The following is a 20660-nucleotide window of genomic DNA, read 5'->3' on the forward strand; positions in this document are numbered from 1 at the left end:
GAATCCTGTGGCGCGTTATTCAAATACCTTAGAAATGCTATTACTTAAATTTTTCTAAAATATGACTATTTTACACAATTTTAACCTGTTAGGGCTAGGGGGCAGCATTGACACGGCTGGATAAAAAACATACCCGATTTAATCTGGTTACCACTCCTACTCAGTAACTAGAATATGCATATACTTATTACATATGGATAGAAAACACCCTAAATTTTCTAAAACTGTTTGAATGGTGTCTGTGAGTATAACAGAACTCAAATGGCAGGTCAAAACCTGAGAGATTCCTTTACAGGAAGTGGCCTGTCTGACCATTTCTGGAACTTCTTTGCCATCTCTATCATTTACTAAGGATCTCTGCTCTAACGTGACACTTCCCACGTCGTCCATAGGCTCTCAGAGCCCGGGAAAAAAGAGAATGTCGTCATTCCAGCCCCAGGCTGAAACACATTATCGCCTTTATCAAGTGGCCCATCAAGAGACACTAGCTTATGCGCGTGACCCCGACCGCCCCCGCCTTTGGGATTTTTTCCTCTGTTTGCCGAAAAGGAGATTCCCTGTCGGAATTTTATCGCTTTTCTACGAGAAAAATGACGTAAAAATTGATTTTAAACAGCGGTTGACATGCTTCGACGTACGGCAATTGAATACTTTGAATTTTATTGTCAGGAATTGCGCCAAGCGCGCGACACTTCTTTACTATTTCGGATAGTGTCTGGAACGCACGAACAAAACGCCGCTATTCGGATATAACGATGGATTATTTTGGACCAAACCAACATTTGTTATTGAAGTAGACGTCCTGGGTGTGCATTCTGACGAAGACAACAAAAGGTAATGACATTTTTATAATAGTAAATATGATTATGGTGAGTGCTAAACTTGCCGGGTGTCTAAATAGCGAGCCCGTGATGCCTGGGCTATGTACTTAGAATATTGCAAAATGTGCTTTCACCAAAAAGCTATTTTAAAATCGGACATATCGAGTGCATAGAGGAGGTCTGTATCTATAATTCTTAAAATAATTGTTATGCTTTTTGTGAACGTTTATCGTGAGTAATTTAGTAAAATGTTAGCGAATTCCCCGTAAGTTTGCGGGGGGTATGCTAGTTCTGAACGTCACATGCTAATGTAAAAAGCTGGTTTTTGATATAAATATGAACTTGATTGAACAAAACATGCATGTATTGTATAACATAATGTCCTAGGGTTGTCATCTGATGAAGATCATCAAAGGTGAGTGCTGCATTTAGCTGTCTTCTGGGTTTTGGTGACATTATATGCTGGCTTGAAAAATGGGTGTCTGATTATTTCTGGCTTGGTACTCTGCTGACATAATCTAATGTTTTGCTTTCGTTGTAAAGCCTTTTTGAAATCGGACAGTGTGGTTAGATTAACGAGAGTCTTATCTTTAAATGGCTGTAAAATAGTCATATGTTTGAGAAATTGAAGTAATATGATTTTGAAGATTTTGAAAATCGCGCCACAGGATGGCAGTGGCTGTTACGTAGGTGGGACGAATTCGTCCCGCCGGTCCCATAGAGGTTAAAGATAAGACTCTCGTTAATCTAACCACACTGTCCGATTTCAAAAAGGCTTTACAGCGAAAGCAAAACATTAGATTATGTCAGCAGAGTACCCAGCCAGAAATAATCAGACACCCATTTTTCAAGCTAGCATAATGTCACAAAAAACAAAACCACAGCTAAATGCAGCACGAACCTTTGATGATCTTCATCAGATGACACCCTTAGGACATTATGTTATACAATACATGCATGTTTTGTTCAATCAAGTTCATATTTATATCAAAAAACAGCTTTTTACATTAGCATGTGACGTTCAGAACTAGCATTCCCACCGAACACTTCCGGTGAATTTACTAAATTACTCACGATAAACGTTCACATAAAACATAACAATTATTTTAAGAATTATAGATACAGAACTCCTTTATGCAATCGAGGTGTCTGATTTGAAAATAGCTTTTCGGTGAAAGCACATTTTGCAATATTCTGAGTAGATAGCTCGCCATCACAGGCTAGCTATTTTGACACCCACCAAGTTTGACCCTCACCAAACTCAGATTTACTGTAAGAAAAATTGGATTACCTTTCCTGTTCTTTGTCAGAATGCACTCCCAGGACTTCTACTTCAATAACAAATGTTGGTTTGGTTCCAAATAATCCATAGTTATTTCCAAATAGTGGCGTTTTGTTTGTGCGTTCAAGACACTATCCAAGGGTGACGAAGGGTTACGCGCCCGAAGCGTTTCGTGACAAAAATGTTCTAAATATTCCATTACCGTACTTCGAAGCATGTCAACCGCTGTTTAAAATCAATTTTTATGCTATTTTTCTCGCAAAAAAGCGATAATATTCCGACCGGGAGTGGTGGTTTTCGTTCAACGACGAAATAATAAAAACATGGGGTCGCCTCATGCACGCGCCTCCAGTCTCTGTTCTCTGATCGACCACTATCTAAATGCGCTAATGTTTTTCAGCCAGGGCCTGCAAAGCCACGATTCAGCTTTTTGCCGCCTTCTGAGAGCCTATGGGAGCCGTAGGAAGTGTCACGTTACAGCAGAGATCCCCTGTTTTGGATAGAGATGATCAAGAAGGCCAAGAAATGGTCAGACAGGGTTCTTCCTGTACAGAATCTTCTCAGGTTTTGGCCTGCCAAATGAGTTCTGTTATACTCACAGACACCATTCAAACAGTTTTAGAAACTTTGGAGTGTTTTCTGTCCAAAGCTAATAATTATATGCACATTCTAGTTTCTGGGCAGGAGTAATAATCAGATTAAATCGGGTAGATTTTTTATCCGGCCGTGAAAATACTGCCCCCTAGCCATAACAGGTTAATGCAACCTCTGTGTCAGATTTTAAAATATATTTCAATATTCTGAGTGCAAAGCTCAGCCATCAAAGCAAGCTATACAGATACCCTCCAAGTTCTGGGGTCAACTAAACTCAGAATTAGTATTATAAATATTCTCTTACCTTTGCTGATCTTCGTCAGAATGCACTCCCAGGACTCCTACTTACACAAGAAATGTTATTTTTGTTCGAAATACTCCATATTTATGTCCAAATATCTCCGTTTTGTTTGTGCGTTCAGATCACTATCCAAAGGCATAACGAGCAAGCGTAAATCCAGACACGAAAAGTCAAATAGTTCCATTACCGTTCGTAGAAACATGTCAATCGTTGTTTACAATCAATCCTTAGGGTCTTTTTAAGATAAAACGTCGATAATATTCCAACCGGACAACAGTGTATTCATTCAAGAAGAAAAAGAAGGAACGGCGTGCTGACGCATCACCAAGTCCTTTGTCCTCAGGCAGTCCACTCATTGACTGAGCTCCTATTATCTGCCCAGTAACAGGAGAAGGACGAAACACGTTTCTAAAGGCTGTTGACAGCCAATGGAAGCCTTAGGAAGTGCAACGTGACCCCACAGACACTGTAGTTTTGATAGGGATTCAAAAGAAGAACTACAATTCTCAGATTTCTCACTTCCTGGTTGGATTTTTCTCCGTTTTTTGCCTGCCATATGAGTTCTGTTATACTCACAGACATCATTCATATAGTTTTAGAAACTTCAGAGTGTTTTCTATCAAAATATACTAATAATATGCAAATATTTGACTCTGGGCCCGAGTATTAGGCAGTTTAGTCTGGGCACGCTTTTCATCCGAAAATGAAAATACTGCCCTATACCTTAAAAAGTTAAACAAGAGGCATGTTTTTAAATTGCTTTTGGCTGAAGCTTATGAATCATTCAAATCAGGGCCACAACTGGGGACAGGCCAAGATAAAAGAGCCAGGCAGCTTTCTAGGTTGGTATATGAGTATGACATTGTCTTATAATTCAGAAGTTTTAAAGGATTACAGCAGAGGACAAAGTGTAAGGTAACATTTTACAACAGTGGGCTAAATCAGGGTCACAAATAATGTTTCTTTGTAGTCTTAAACAAATCTACTTTGAAACAAAAATATACACCTCACAAATGGTTACGAGTTTAAAAACAATAAGACACCTGTACCATGTCAGCTGATGAATTTCATCCCAATATTACACTTTATATAAATCACAGAAGACTGAAATAAAACAAAACCATTTGACATAGAAACACCAGATTCTCTGCAAATTTATTTGAATTATGAAAAATATTCCACCCATGAGGCCACTAAAGGGGAAATTTGTCCATTTGACTTCAGGAAATGGCTATGATGTTGAAGCAGGTAGATCCTTACAGAGAGGGGTACATATCAGGTTTCCAGCTATTTTTTATATCACAGCGCCAAAAATAACAATGCCATTATTAGAAAGACTACAAACAAAATGTTTCAAATTTCATAAATATTTATTACATATCAATGAGCAGAATTTACTACTTTCACAGCAGTGGTCTACAGCACTTGTTCAAATAATTGAAACAATTTTTCAAATAATAATAATAATAATAATAGTTCAGTTTCATTTGAGGCCACATTTGAAACACACACATTTACAAGTAGTACTTGGCATTAAAAACGATGGCGATACATTATTTTTAAGACACTTGGTGTTTTTTTTCTTTTTTTTCTTCCGTTTTCATATCACAGAGCAGTTGAGCAACAGCCTAAACAGTAAATATTGATTTAGATACAAAAACCACTGTGAAAACATCAAGGAGTCGGGCGGTGTGAACGTAACAGGGCCAACGGAAACAAAGGAGAGAGAAACAGGGAGAACGATCAAAGTGATAGAAGCTGTATTACAAACCTTCAAACCGCCAGATATCCCACCCCCATTCACCTACACTCATGGTAAGAACCAGCATAATAAATAAGTACAATTCCATTGCAATAATAGTACCCCTATTTATTCACTTTTTTCATCCCTCCAGTTTTGCGTAATAGTGTTGAAGGAGGCCACATTGAGACAGGCAATTACAGAGAGTAACAGAAGACAATGAGAGAGGTAGAGAGATAAAAAGGTGGCAGGGGGATCATGCAAGATCAGAAGAGGGGTGCCATGTCGCAAGCCGACCACCCAGAGGGCGCTCACGTAGCCGAATGGATGCACATGCTTTAGCCAATAACTTTCCCTAATACGTGTACTTCTCAGCAATATCACCTTGACCTGTAGAGTAGTAATAATAACATAGCCAAAATGGTACTTTAGCCAATGTCTCATCCCTAACACTGCTCAGGATGATGCAGCATAAGACACTGCCAAGGCAATATCCTCCTGTATGTCAGGGTAGGATCTGAACCTGGTCTTCCACGGGAGAAACCAACGTCCTAACCATTAGCCCGTTACCCCAATAGGAAATTCCCTCTAGAGCCGAGAGTGACATTGATTTTGTAGTCGCAGGCAGGGCTACCTCAAGTACACTACATATAGTGTTGACCCTACAGTTCCCATGGTTCTCTAGTAATGAGTCACTTGAGTGGCAAGAGATCTTCGACGTTATACCTTGTCACGGACGCTCTCTCTCTCTCTCTCTCTCTCTCTCTCTCTCTCTCTCAGCCAACTGACATTTACTCCTAAGGTGCTGACCTGTTGCACCCTCTACAACCACTGCTTATTATTTGATCCTGCTGATCATCTATGAAAGTTTGAACATCTTGAAAAACAATCTGGCCTTAAATTGCCATGTACTCTTATAATCTCCCCCCAGAAGAGGACTGGCCACCCCTCAGAGTTCCTCTCTAGGCTTCTTCATAGGATCCTGTAGCCATCGTGCTTCTACATCGTTTGGGGTTTTAGGCTGGGTTTCTGTATAGCACTTTATGACATCTGCTGATGTAAAAAGGGCTTTATAAATACATTTGATTGGTTGATTGATGTCTGACCGCTGACCCATGTACTGATAGGCTGATATCACCCTAATCATTGGGCTTGATTGCTCTCGTTACTATATCTCTGGTACCAGAGGAGGCTAAGTGTTATGGCTTCCTCTGTGCTGTTTCAGCCGACTCGCTCTACATGCATCATAACTCTTGTGTTTCATGCAATGTTCCATTGCACTTGGTGAGTTATGCCTTGCTCCTATTGAACAGCTGGAGAGGAGAGATAATTCCTTCTACCAAATAGCTCCTATAAGGACTCTGAGGTAGGCTACAGTACCTACCATCTGTCTGGCCTCTCATCCACTGCCTGCATCCCAAATGGCAGCCTCTTCCCTATATAGTGCACTGTACTTTTACCCAGAGCTCTACGGGCCTTGCTTAAAATTAGTGCACTAAATAGGGAATAGGGTGCTATTTGGGATGCACCCTATGACTGACTATGTTACCTCATTACATCACTCCTAAATGGAAGTAGTTGGCCACTTGATCAATTCTCCCACCCAACTAACAAGTGAACCACTGGTGGCTAAGAGTCTGCATACCACTATAAAGCACACAACCTGAGGGCATCCTGTTGGCAGCCGATGCCACTAGCGGCCCAACCAACAGCGGACAGACTTTAAAGGCCCACTGTAAAGGCGATGCGCTAACAGGCCAATTGGCCCTTGACTAAACTGTGTTGGGCCACAGTAAACTAACTGTCTGGGAAGGTTGCGATCTGTGTATAGGAGACTGAATATTCTGTGAAAACGTGGACCCCATGGATTCTCAGGGATAGCCAGAGACAGGACAGTAGGTGCTTTTAGAGGTGTGGGTGTGTTTGACTCTATGCTTATTAAACCTAGCTCACAGAGTCACTGTGGGATGTTATCTACAGAGGGACACATGATTATGACTGCTACTGTCAGAGACCAGCCAATTAGAGGAGTGGTGACTGGTGGCTGATTGGAGTTGTAGTTTAGTGGAGGATGTGGGGAAATGGCACTTGTGGGAAACTCTACCTCTAGTCCAGTCCTGTATACCTGCACACCGAGTTGGGAAGGAAATAGAACAAGACTGACAGACATGGAGAGCATAAAACATTGTACATTTACTAAATATGTGAATAAAATGTATATTATATCTATAAAGGTATTCATGTCTGTCAATGTGTATGCATCTTAATGTATAAATAGATGTACACATAAATACACATATATTATACTACATTTGAAAGTGTAATTGGAAATAATCACAGATTATATAATAAAAGGTAAGCCGTAACCACTTCACAAGGGTGCTGTTTCAAAACAATTTTTTGTTGTGCCTTGGTGTGTAGATTTACATTCAGTTTTCGTTTATAGAAGAAACCTTTTGCCATATAATGACATCTGTACTCTGAACAAACCACACCACCTCAAATGACCTTGTTTTCTTTGGGTTACTCGCTGCGGTGCAACACACAGACACACATACTGACTGGGGACCGACTGCTTATGAAACACGCGCACACACACACACACTTTACACTATTAATCCTCCTACCCACCATGTCTGAGGATGAAGACCCAGACAAAGGAGATAACAAAACAAAAACAGGAAATCAACAAACGAAAAAACAAAATGACAGAAGGAGAGAAAAGAGGGGGATGAGAAGGAGAAGTGCATGATGGGATGGTCTTCACTTTAGGTCCAGGACATCATCATCGAAGGCTGTGGAGAGATTGAAGGGGCTGGCCAACGGCGGGCTCTCCTCTCGAAGCACTGCTTTCTCTTGCTCCACATCCGAGCTGGACAAGCAGTGCCGTTGGACGTCTGAGTCCGTGTCGGCTGACTTTGAGCCCATCCTGATTGGACACAGAGCATGCCCATCAGTTTGAATCATTACTTCATAAAATTTTTCACTCATATCACTTGAAATAACCGCATGAGACTAGAATACTTATGCAAATCTTCCGTTCACATAAATGAGCTACTTCTAGTTATGAATGCTTTTTTCACGGTAGCAAATATGCCTTTAAAAAATATATACACTGAAAAAATATATAAAACGCAACATGTAAAGTGTTGGTCCTATGAGCTGAAATAAAAGATCCCAGAAATGTTCTATACGCACAAAAAGCTTATTTCTCAAATTTTGTGCACACATTTCTTTACATCCCTCTTATTGAGCATTTCCCCTTTGCTGAGTTAATACATCCACCTGACTGGTGTCGTGTCTTTGGGGTACCATTAAACTGAAGATATGTTTATCAATTAGCTCCCTGTAATTATTATCACGCGATTAAACTGATTAATCGTTTAATTGTAATTAACTAGGAGATCGGGGCACCAAGGAGAATATTCAGAATACAAAGCTATAATTTTCCTAATAATAACTTTCCTGTACTATAATATTATATCCTATTATAGTATAGGCCGATTATCTTCTGGTTTAAATGGTGTATTTTACCTCGAGTCCAGTCTCATTCCAAACGTCGTAAATTGTTGTATCTGCACGAACCCAGTCTTTACTAAAATCATCCATACATCAATTGTCTTAAAATCATTTATTTACTACACTAAGTAATTAACAGAAAACATACAAACAGTAATTATCGTCACAAAGGATTGGTAGAGGAATGTGCCCTTGTGGGCTAAACAGGCAGGTCGGCCTGTTGAACAATGGATCATAAAAGGTCAGCTGTGGCACACAGAGTTCATTAATATTAACAATTGACAATTGAAGGCTCACTCATTCGGGAACAATTGCAATCAATATATATTTACGCTCAGTGTGTCGTTCTGATTCTTGTTGGAGAGTAGTTCTGATGGAGAGTCTCTCTCTCGGTTAGAATGGATCTTTCAAAGCGACATTCATTAATGTCGTCATCGAATGGTTGTTTCGTTGGTCTTCGCGTTCAACGATATAATTTACTTAGCTGCAGACTAATAATTAATATCAAAGACTTGTTCTTATTCTGTCGGTCTCGATAGTCTAAAAGTTAACCACGTGGTATAGTTCACTTTCAGTAGAGTACTTGGATGGTCAAACCTATGGGCCAACTCGCAATGGAGTGGAGGCCTGGTCTGGGGAAATGTAAATCAAGGGGTGTTTTATAGTGCCCATCGAACAGGCTTGTCAAATGACGCCTGGTCCTGTATGGGTCCCTGGGGGCGTGCCCATGACTGAGCTAGACTTGGTTACAGAAATACAATTCTATCACATTACATCAGTACATAGCATCTCAATGTCTTACAAAAGCTTTATCCTTATTAATACATTCTATACAACCATTATGATGCTATTATATAAACAGTTTATGGTAATATGGCTATATTGTCTCTTCTGAGTATCACAAAATTGTACCAAGCGGATCAGTTCGTAGCTGGATTCTTCAATCTTCCATACCTTCTCCAGAACACAAAATGTCGCTTGGCTCTCCAATTCTATGAGTTGGAAGAATTTCCTGTGTCTCTCTATGGGCCATGTGGCCAGAGACTCTCCTGGAATTTTAGAGTTTTTACAACCCTTTACACACAGGGTGGATTGGGGGGAAGGTAGGTTGGGTGGTGGTGCAAAAGGGAGGGGGTCAACTGTCCTCCCTGTACCAAAAGAGGCCAACGTCATGACACTGGTGTGGCATATCAAGAAGCTGATTAAACAGCATGATTAAACATGCAGGACGGCCACTCCTAGGGAGAGTAGCAACAGTGCTGTACTTTCTCCATTTATAGACAATTTGTCTTACTGTGGACTGGCTTTTAGACATTTTTGTAACCTTTTCCAGGTTTATGCAAGTCAACAATTCTTAAATCGAGGCATGGGCCACATCAGGAAATGCTTCTTGTGAATAGCAAACTCACATTTTGTGAGTGTTTTTTTATAAGGCAGTGCAGCTATAACCAATATCTCCAATCTCGTCTCATTGATTGGACTCCAGGTTAGCGGACTCCTGACTCCAATTAGCTTTTGAAGAAGTCATTAGCCTAGGGGTTCACATACTTTTTCTAACCTACACTGTGAATGTTAAAATGATATATTCAATATAGACAGGAAATACAAGAATTTATGTGTTATTAGTTTAAGCACACTTTGTCTATTGTTGTGACTTAGATGAAGATCAGATCACATGTCATGACCAATTTACGTAGAAATCCAGGTAATCCAAAGGGTTCACATACTTTTTCTTGCCACTGTATATGACTTAAAATTCTAATTACTGCTACTATCTAGGGTAATGAGTTGCTGACGAAGATATGGGTCACTCACCTGTCACTGCCAGTGGAGGTCAGTGCTCGTGCCTTTGGCTCTTCCTCAGTGGTCTTCTTGCTCATCTTCCTCTGTTTGACAATGCTGCTGTCGGACTTACCGTTCGGCTCCTCGGTTAGGCCTGAGCATGAGACACAGAAGACCATTCAGTAAGGAACATAACCATAACTGCTCACTAAGAACCGACCATAACACAGACATTCACTAAACCCCTTCAAATGAGGATATAGCATTACAATCACTGTGGTTCCAATGCTGAGATGGTTCCAGTGGGTTAGAACAGGTTATGGTGCTGGCAATACCAGGGTTGAAGGTTTAATTCCCGCGAGGGAAACATATACTAAATACACTGAGTGTACAAATCATTAAGGACACCTGCTCTCTCCATGACATAGACTGAACAGGTGAATCCAGGTAAAAGCTATGACATCAAAACGTGTAACATCTTATGTTTCACGAAATCATTGCTGAATGATGACATGGATATTCAGCTAGGAGGATATACGCTGCACCGGCTAGATAGAACAGCACACTCCAGTAAGACGAGGGGGGTGGTCTGTGCATATTTGTAAACAACAGCTCGTGCACGAAATCTAAGGAAGTCTCTAGATTTTGCCTGTCTGAAGTAGTGTATCTTATGATAAACTGTAGACCACACTATTTGCCAAGAGTTCTCATCTATACTTTTTGTGTCTGTTTATTTACCACCACAGACGGACACTGGCACTAAGACTGCTCTCAGTCAGCTGTATAAGGAAATAAGCAAACAGGAAACCGCTCACCCAGAGGCGGCACTCCTAGTGGTCGGAGACTTTAATGCAGGGAAACTTAAATAAGTTTTACGTAATTTCTATCATGCTAAATGTGCAACCAGATGGAAAAAACATTCTAGATCAACTGTACTCCACACACACAGACGCGTACAAAGCTCTCCTGATTCCTGCTTACAAGCAAAAATGAAAGCAGAAAGCACCAGTAACTCGGTTTATAAAAAAGTGGTCAGAAGAACTAGATGCTAAACTACAGGACTGTTTTGCTATCACAGACTGGAACATGTTCCCGGCATTCTTCCGATTGCATTGAGGAATACATCACATCAGTCACTGGCTTGATCAAAAAGTGCATCGAGGACATCGTCCCCACAGTGACAGTACGTACTTAAACCAACCAGAAGCCATGGATTACAGGCAACATTCGCACTGAGCTAAAGGGTAGAGCTGCTTCTTTCAAGGTACGGGACTCGGAAGCTTATAAGAAATCCTGCTATGCACTCTGACGAACCATCAAACAGGCAAAGCGCCAATACAAGGCTAAGATTGAATTGTACTACACCGGCTCCGACGCTCGTCTTATGTGGCAGGGCATGGAAACTATCACAGGCTACAAAGTGAAGCACAGCCGCGAGCTGCCCAGTGACACGAGCCTACCTAAATCCCTTCTATGCTCGCTTCGAGGCAAGCAACACTGAGGCATGCATGAGAGCATCAGCTGTTCTGGACAACTGTGTGATCATGTTCTCCGTAGCCGACGTGAGTAAGACCTTTAAACAGGTCAACATTCACAAGGCCGCGGGGCCAGACGGATTACCAGGACGTTTGCTCCGGGCATGTGCTGACCAACTGGCAGGTGTCTTCACTGACCTTTTCAACATGTCCATGATTGAGTTTGTAATACCAACATGTTTCAAGTAGACCACTGTAGTCCCTGGAACCCAAGAACACTAAGGCAACCTGCCTAAATGACTACAGACCCGTAGCACTCACGTCCGTAGCCATGAAGTGCTTTGAAAGGCTGGTAATGGCTCACATCAACACCATTATCCCAGAAACCCTAGACCCACTCCAATTTGCATATCGCCCAAACAGATCCACAGATGATGCAATCTCTATTGCACTCCACACTGCCCTTTCCCACCTGGACAAAAGGAACACCTACGTGAGAATGCTATTCATTGACTACAGCTCAGCATTCAACAACATAGTACCCTCAAAGCTCATCACTAAGCTAAGGATCCTAGGACTAAACACCTCCCTCTGCAACTGGATCCTGGACTTCCTGATGGGCCGCTCCCAGGTGGTGAGGGTAGGTAGCAACAGATCTGCCATGCTGATCCTCAACACTGGAGCCCCTCATTGGTGCGTGCTAAGTCCCTCCTGTACTCCCTGTTCACCCACGACTCCAACAACATCATTCAGTTTGCAAGACGACACAACAGTGGTAGGCCTGATCACCGACAACGACGAGACAGCCTATAGGGAGGAGGTCAGAGACATGGCCAGGTGGTGCCCTAATAACAACCTATCCCTCAATGTAACCAAGACTTAGGAGATGATTGTGGACTACAGGAAAAGGAGGACCGAGCACGCCCCCAATCTCATCGACGGGGCTGTAGTGGAGCAGGTTGAGAGCTTCAAGTTCCTTGGTGTCCACATCATCAACAAACTAGAATGGTCCAAACACACCAAGACAGTCATAAAGAGGGCATGACAAAGCCTATTCCCCCTCAGGAAACTAAAAAGATTTGGCATGGGTCCTCCGATCCTCCAAAGGATCTACAGCTGCAACATCGAGAGCATCGTGACTGGTTGCAACACTGCCTGGTATGGCAACTGCTCGGCCTCCGACCGCAAGGCACTACAGAGCGAAGTGCGTACGGCCCAGTACATCACAGGCCGTGTCAGAGGAAGGCCCAAAAAATTGTCAAAGACTCCACCCACCCCAGTCATAGACTGTTCTCTCTACTATCGCACGGCAATCGGTACCGGAGCACAAAGTCTTGGAACAGGTAATCAAATGGCTACCCAAAAGATTTGCACTGTCCTCCCAAACCCCTCTTTTACGCTGCTGCTACTTCAGAGGGTGAATGGCAGTGGCGGTTCTAGACCATTTCAACTGGGGGGGGGCCAAGCTGGGGCCAGTTGTACTGTTAGAGGGGCCAGTTACATTAGACGTTATTGTTGTCATGTTGTTTTCTTCACTGCATTGCAGGCATTAGCAGGCAAAAAAACATGTTCATAATCATTAGTGTTCCGCGTTGCCACTGTCTAATAACGGATGTAAAAAAAGAACGATAGCAAACATTAGTTATGTAAAAATTATTTCATACTCCACATTTTGGGGGGCCACAAGGGGGTCCAAAATTGTTGTCACAGGGGCACTGGCCCCCCCAGAACCGCCCCTGGTGAATGGGCAAGACAAAATATTTAAGTGCCTTTGAGCAGGGTATGGTAGCAGGTGCACAGCTCAACAGTTTCCCGTGTATATTAAGAATGTTCCACCACCTAAAGGACATCCAGCTAACTTGACACAACTGTGGGAAGCATTGGAGTCAACATGTGCCAGCATCCCTGTGGAATGCTTCCAGCACTTTGTAGAGTCCATGCTCTGACTAACTGAGGCTGTTCTGTGGGCAAATGGGGAGGGGGGGTGAAACTCAATATTAGGAAGGTGTCCTTAATGTTTTGTACACTCAGTGTAAACTGTATATCTCATTGTCACCTGTAGGTGTATTAGATAAAAAGTTAATCAAATAGCTAAACGACCATGAACACTGATGGGAAAGAGGGGGTGACTCATATTATTCAGTCCACTAAACTTTCTGAATGCCCTGTCAGGTATGTAGTCAGGGGTGGGTATGTACATTCCAGTCTTGGTGTCTCACTCACCTAGCAGCTCTTTGCGGGTGCGGCTGGCAATCTCTTTGATCTCCATGCGGGACAGTGACAGGGTGTGTGAAGCCCCCTGCATGAGGGGCCCCGTGGGGGCCACACACATGCTAGGGACCTGTGCTGTCAAGCCCGTCACCACCTTGTTGACCAGTGGCGACTTGAGGGGCCTCTCGATGCTGCGGCCCACCAGGTTACTCAGAGGGATCTTGAAAATATGCTTACACTGTGCCTCACCTGGGAGAGGGAGATGGGTAAGATAGGGAAAAAAAAGAGGTGGCATGAAATGGAGAACGAGAAAAGGATGGGGGAGAGAGAGAGAGAGAGAGAGCGCGAGAGCGAGAGTGAGACAGGGGTGATAGAGAGAAGGGCAGAGGAAGAACGGGTGGCAGTGATCAAATAAGAGGAACAGAGAGAGGGGGAGACAAGAAGCGAGAGGCACATGGAGGGTGAGGATGGACGGAGAAGGAGAGATACAGAGTGAGGTATTGCAGTAAGAGAGAGACACAATTTAAACACCAGGCAACTTCAGGCAATGAAGAAATGGAGACATGCTTAGACTGGTTAGTTTACCACGCACATGCACACATTAGAAGAACACATGAACATGAAAAACATGATCATGTCATGTTAAAATTAAGCCTCCTGTATCTAAACTGATTAATAACACTATACTCAGTGGCACAGTGTGTGATCTCAATATGATTTCATCATCGTCGTCATATCAACACTCTTGTAATATAATATGACCACTAAATTACAGCCATTTACGACTATACATTATTTATTCATTATTTGGAATAAATAATTAAACTGTTTAAGTCAAATTAATTGAATGCTTAACATTTCATAACAACACTGCATTCCACCTCTAGTCTGCTGTAATCCAGTCAGAGATACAACAGGGATGGGTTCATTAGGCACCAAATTTATGGACTGAATCCAGGAGGGACCGCTTGGATTTGGCCAACAACAACTTTAGTTATTTGATTTCCGTTGCAACATGTTTTGTTACGTTTAGCCCTAATGAACATGACCCAGCTGTATTGTTTTGCAATGACTAATGTAACCACCAGGGGGAAGTGAAGGGTCATTCTAATGCAGCGTTCCCCTTGAGCAGGACAGGAGGGCAATACTAGCACACACAGGCAGCTATGTGACTGTCTGAAACAATGGGAGGCTGCACTGCACCAAACAGACTGCCGTTCGGAAATGTCACAGGGTCAGAAGTGAAGAAAGTAGCATTCTGGGACACAGGGTCACTTATATTATTATTACAGGTTCACCGACTCACTGTCACCGCTTTACCGGTACTTCTCTCCAGGAACAATACCAGACACACGGAAATGTTAATAATAAACTAAATAGATATAAAATAATTATATCAAAACAAGCATGCGACCATAATCACATGGATCTATATATCCCACATTTGTTTCTGCTCCAGGGTAAATAACCAAAAAATAAAAAAAACTAAGATGAGATTTAAATCAACTGTTGTACTGACAATAGTAATGACCATAAGTGTATTGAATATTTGGATTGTTATGTTTGTAACCCTCCGATCAGAATGGGATATGATTCCATGATTTAACATAGTTCAGGATTGGTCGAATACCACCAGATGTAGTTTGACAGTCCAATCCACAGTCTCAGCAGCCTGGATTCACATCTTACCTGATGTCAACAAATGTGATCTCAAACTGAGTAAATTCTCCACCAATGAAAAAGCACCTGTCCCCATAGAGCAGAAACGGCAGGCATAGGCGGTTGGTTAGAGGGTGGTATTTTTGTCAGCGCCCCATCTTCCCTCCCCTCCCCTCATCCCTCCACCCCCCCAGATTGTGGCACCTCTATTTGACCCACCACTCTGGATGGGAGAGGGGGCTTTGACAAAAGCTTCTATGGCGACAGTGCAATCTGTAAATCATGCTGCGGCAGACGTGTCTTCTCCATCTCTCTTTCTCTTCCCCCTCTCTCTCTTCAGTCTCCCTCTCTCATACACATACCTTTCTGAATCTGCATCCCTTTCATACTTTCTTCATCTCTATTAAATGTTTTTCTTTTAAACTGACTCACTCATTCTCTCACAATCTCTCTCCTCTTCAGAATGACAGAGAGCAAGGGGGATGGGGAAGACAAATAATGTTCACTTAACATTCAACTCAGGGTCAATCAAACATGCCGCTTCATATATAAAAAAATCTAAAAAGTTGTGTTTTTTCCGTGCATGTTAGTAGGGCAGCATGTGCAGCTAGATGCAAAAACTAAAGAGGAAGGGATGCATCTCAAATGGCACCCTTTTCCCTTTATCTCGCACCACTTTTGACGAAGGCCCACAAGGCTTTGGGAGAAAAAAGTGCACTCTATAAGGGAAAAAGGTGCCATTTGTGACAAACCCGAGGAGTAGTGGAAGACTACTTGAAGTACCTTCGGCATCCTTAGACATGTACAGGGAAAGCTTGGTACCATAGGGGATCCGTATAGAATCTGAACCAGGGATGAAGAAGAAGGTTATGTAATACACACACACTCAAACCGGTATGACAGAACACACACATTTAGTAGTAGCACCACCACCTCCAGAGCTGAAACAATCACTGTCACAAGGATGTGATTGGTTGTAACAGTGTTCCAAGACTAGAGTTGACCAATAAAAAAAGAGAGGATGGACCAGAAAAAAAATGGTATCATCTTACCCCACCCCTCCCCCAAATGTGACCCTTCACCCTAAAGCCCAGTACAGGTCCAATGCCAAATTCTCTGCCCAAAATAATACATCAGCACTCTGTAGTATTAGTATGAGTGTGCATGTTTGTGTGAGGGTGCGCATGCATACTAGCTACTGCAGTTCCCTGAGGAATAGAGGTGAGGTGACCCGAAATGACACACTCGGACTAACGTAAATGTGTGTGTGTGTGCGCATGCCTGTGTGCGTACCCATTTGAAGGACTGTGTGTTTCCACCCCACTTATGAGTCTATGGACCTCAGTGGTCATTAGATTTAGCGTCTATGTCTGATGATTACTGCATGTCTCGTCCTTAGAGATTAAATATATTCTGTAATAAACGCAAAGCTGTCGTCACCTCTCTATCTCTCTCTCTGTCTCTCTCCCCCTCTCTATAATCACAGTAAATTACGTCCTTGTGTATCATTAAAAACTGTCCCTCCTGGACACACAGTGCATCATAAATATGTTCCATTGCAGACGACAGCAATATACATTTAGAAGGTTTGAGGGTCGAGTACCTTCATTGGAGGGGGATGGGGAGTGTAGAAGGAGTGGAAAGACAGGAGGAAGGGAGAGAGGAAGAGAAAGAAAGAGAGAGGAGAGCGAGCGAGCGAGCAAAAAAGAGAAGGTGATATTGAGATCCCTCTGTCTTTGAAGGGAAACCCTGTCTTTATCTTGTGAGTTTTAGTTGGGGTCACAGAGACTGGGTGACTGCTGGTGGCTGGGTGGGTGTGATCACAGGTTCATGCACATTGACTGCTGTTCTCTCCTACTGTGTGTGTGTGTGTGTGTGTGTGTGTGTGTGTGTGTGTGTGTATGTGTATGTATGTGTATGTATGTGTGTGTGTGGTTCATACAGTATGTGTTGGTGTGAAAGATATCACACTCCACTGGGAATGTTCCAACCAAGATTCAGAGGTGGCATTCTGCCTCAAGCCTTGGAGTAACTTTTTCACAACTACAGCCTCAATTAAAATTCTCAACGGCATAGAAATAAACAAAAAATTGTCTAGTAAATAAATTACCCTTGCAAGGGTTTCTTTGGGCCAGGCAAGTTTTTTATATAAGGTTGCTTATGTTATAAATCATACTACGTCCCCCCACCAAACAATAACAAATAAATAGTAAAGAAAAAAAAGAAACATTGTCAAAAACTCTTAGTCAACAAAGTGTGCATTTCCAATTGTACTTTGTGTCATTCTATAACGTGTTTGGTTGCTATGTGAGGCTTACCGTCTCCGAGCGGTGAGGGGAACACGGGCATTTCGTAGCCTGTGGGCGTCTGTGGCGAACTCTGGGAACTGGTGTCCTGGGAGCTGCAGTTGGAAGCCGAGTTGACCGGAGCGGACGACACAAAGTAGATGTCCGACTGCGTGAGCAGGGGATGGGGGGAGACGGAGAGATTGAATGAAATGGAGGGGGGAGAAAAAGTGGATGTGGGGAAAGATGAATAGAGGTAGACAGAGAGAAATAGAGATCACATTGCCCTACTCTATGCTTTGACCTCTTTCTCCCCTCTCTCTCCAGATGAAATCTTGCGACTTGTGACGGCCGCCCACCCAACAACCTGCCCGCTTGACCCTATCCCCTCCTCTCTTCTCCAGACCATTTCCGGAGACCTTCTCCCTTACCTCACCTCGCTCATCAACTCATCCTTGACCGCTGGCTACGTCCCTTCCGTCTTCAAGAGAGCGAGAGTTGCACCCCTTCTCAAAAAACCTACACTCGATCCCTCCGATGTCAACAACTACAGACCAGTATCCCTTCTTTTCTCTCCAAAACTCTTGAGCGTGCCGTCCTTGGCTAGCTCTCTTGCTATCTCTCTCAGAATGACCTTCTTGATCCAAATCAGTCAGGTTTCAAGACTGGTCATTCAACTGAGACTGCTCTTCTCTGTATCATGGAGGCTCTCCGCACTGCTAAAGCTAACTCTCTCTCCTCTGCTCTCATCCTTCTAGACCTATCTGCTGCCTTTGATACTGTGAACCATAAGATCCTCCTCTCCACCCTCTCCGAGTTGGGAATCTCCGGCACGGCTCACTCTTGGATTGCGTCCTACCTGACAGGTCGCTCCTACCAGGTGGCGTGTCGAGAATCCATCTCCGCACCACGTGCTCTCACCACTGGTGTCCCCCAGGGCTCAGTTCTAGGCCCTCTCCTATTCTCGCTATACACCAAGTCACTTGGCTCTGTCATATCCTCACATGGTCTATCCTATCATTGCTACGCAGACGACACACAATTCATCTTCTCCTTTCTCCCTTCTGATAACCAGGTGGCGAATCGCATCTCTGCATGTCAGGCAGACATATCAGTGTGGATGACGGATCACCACCTCAAGCTGAACCTCAGCAAGACGGAGCTGCTCTTCCTCCCGGGGAAGGACTGCCCGTTCCATGATCTCGCCATCACGGTTGACAACTCCATTATGTCTCCCAGAGTGCTAAGAGCCTTGGCATGACCCTGGACAACACCCTGTCGTTCTCCACTAACATCAAGGTGGTGACCCGATCCTGTAGGTTCATGCTCTACAACATTCGCAGAGTACGACCCTGCCTCACACAGGAAGCGGCGCAGGTCCTAATCCAGGCACTTGTCATCTCCCGTCTGGATTACTTCAGGCTCTGATCAGTCCCTACACCCAAAGAAGGGCACTGCGTTCATCCACCTCTGGCCTGCTCGCCTCCCTACCTCTGCGGAAGCACAGTTCCCGCTCTGCCCAGTCAAAGCTGTTCGCTGCTCTGGCACCCCAATGGTGGAACAAGCTCCCTCACGACGCCAGGACAGCGGAGTCAATCACCACCTTCCGTAGACACCTGAAACCCCACCTCTTTAAGGAATACCTGGGATAGGATTAAGTAATCCTTCCAACCCCCCCCTACCCTCCCCCCCAAAAAAGATATAGATGTACTATTGTAAAGTGGTTGTTCCACTGGATATCATGAGGTGAATGCACCAATTTGTAAGTCGCTCTGGATAAGAGCGTCTGCTAAATGACGTAAATGTAAATGAGATAAAGAGAAAGTATGAGAGGTGATGACATTATTTCCCTAACCAACACAACATGACGATGTTGTATTTCATATTGCTAAATGGTACACTCTAGTCTGTGTACTGTATATCCCTCTGCTGTGTAAGAGTTGTGTGTGTTTGATTGTTTTTATACAGTTTATTTTCCCTGCTTGCAAAACAAATTTGCTCATGAACGGATGCGCACACAGGCATATACACTCACCTGATAGTTTATTAGGTACACCACCCCGTTCACGAAAATAGATCGCTCCTACAGAAAGTGAGTCATGTGGCCGTGACTTGCTATAAAAAGCAGGATAACAGGCATCCAGCTACTGTTCGTTTGATTGCTAACAACTTTGAGCGGGATATGATCGTCGGTGCCAGGCAGGCCAGATTCAGTATCTCAGAAAACTCTGCCTTCCTGGGCTTTAAGCATGACAGTGTCTGGGGTTTACCGAGAATGGTGCGAAAAACAAAAAACATCCAGTCAGCGGCAGTCCTGTAAGCAAAAAAAGCTAGTTGAAAGAGAATGGAAAGAATTGTGCAAGCTAACAGGCGGGCCACAAACAGACAAGTAATGGCACAGTACGACAGTGGTGTGCAGAATGGCATCTTGGAACGCACAACTTGTTGATCCATGTCACGAATGGGCTATTGCGGCAGATGACCATTCCGTTCCACTCCTATCAGCTAAAAACAAGAAGAAGCGGCTCCAGTGCGCATGTGATCACCAACACTGGACAATTGAGGAGTGGAAAAACATCACCTGGTCCAATGAATCCCGGTTCTTGTTGCATCATGCTGATGGCAGTTTTGGCATAAGCAGCATGGACCCATCCTGCATGGTGTCAACGGTACACTCTTAGAAAAAAAGGTTCCAAAAAGTATTCAGAACCCTTGACTTTTTCCACATTATGTTACATTACAGCCTTATTCTGAAATGGATTACAACTTTTTTTAAATCCTCATTAATCTACACACAATACCCCATAATGATGAAGCAAAAATAGGTTTAGAATGTATTAAAAATAAAAAACAGAAATATCACATTTACATAAGTATTAAGACCATTTACTCAGTTCTTTGTTGAAACACCTATGGCAGCAATTACAGTCTCGAGTCTTCTTGGGTATGACGCTACAAGCTTGGCACACCTGTATTTGGGGAGCTTCTCC

General features: G+C 43.2%; 1 protein-coding gene across 8 annotated transcripts in view; it reads right to left on the bottom strand.

Moving 5' to 3' along the window:
* Positions 1 to 4349: 4349 nt before the first annotated feature.
* LOC106562867 (GTPase-activating Rap/Ran-GAP domain-like protein 3) overlaps positions 4350 to 20660 on the bottom strand; it is a 225564-nt gene continuing 209253 nt past the window's right edge. For 5 of the 8 annotated variants that reach the window (XM_045689794.2, XM_045689792.2, XM_045689795.2 and 2 more), the window contains 5 exons: positions 17704 to 17839; positions 16169 to 16228; positions 13739 to 13975; positions 10074 to 10194; positions 4350 to 7668 (listed from right to left, as the gene is read on the bottom strand). In XM_045689794.2, coding sequence (XP_045545750.1) covers positions 7503 to 7668; positions 10074 to 10194; positions 13739 to 13975; positions 16169 to 16228; positions 17704 to 17839 — 720 coding nt within the window. In that variant the 3' untranslated portion in view covers positions 4350 to 7502. The other 3 variants (XM_045689799.2, XM_045689796.2, XM_045689798.2) reach the window with 2 other exon arrangements.

This window comes from Salmo salar, chromosome 11 (genome assembly GCF_965601325.2).
Source record: "Salmo salar chromosome 11, fSalSal1, whole genome shotgun sequence".
Taxonomy (NCBI): Eukaryota; Metazoa; Chordata; class Actinopteri; order Salmoniformes; family Salmonidae; genus Salmo; species Salmo salar.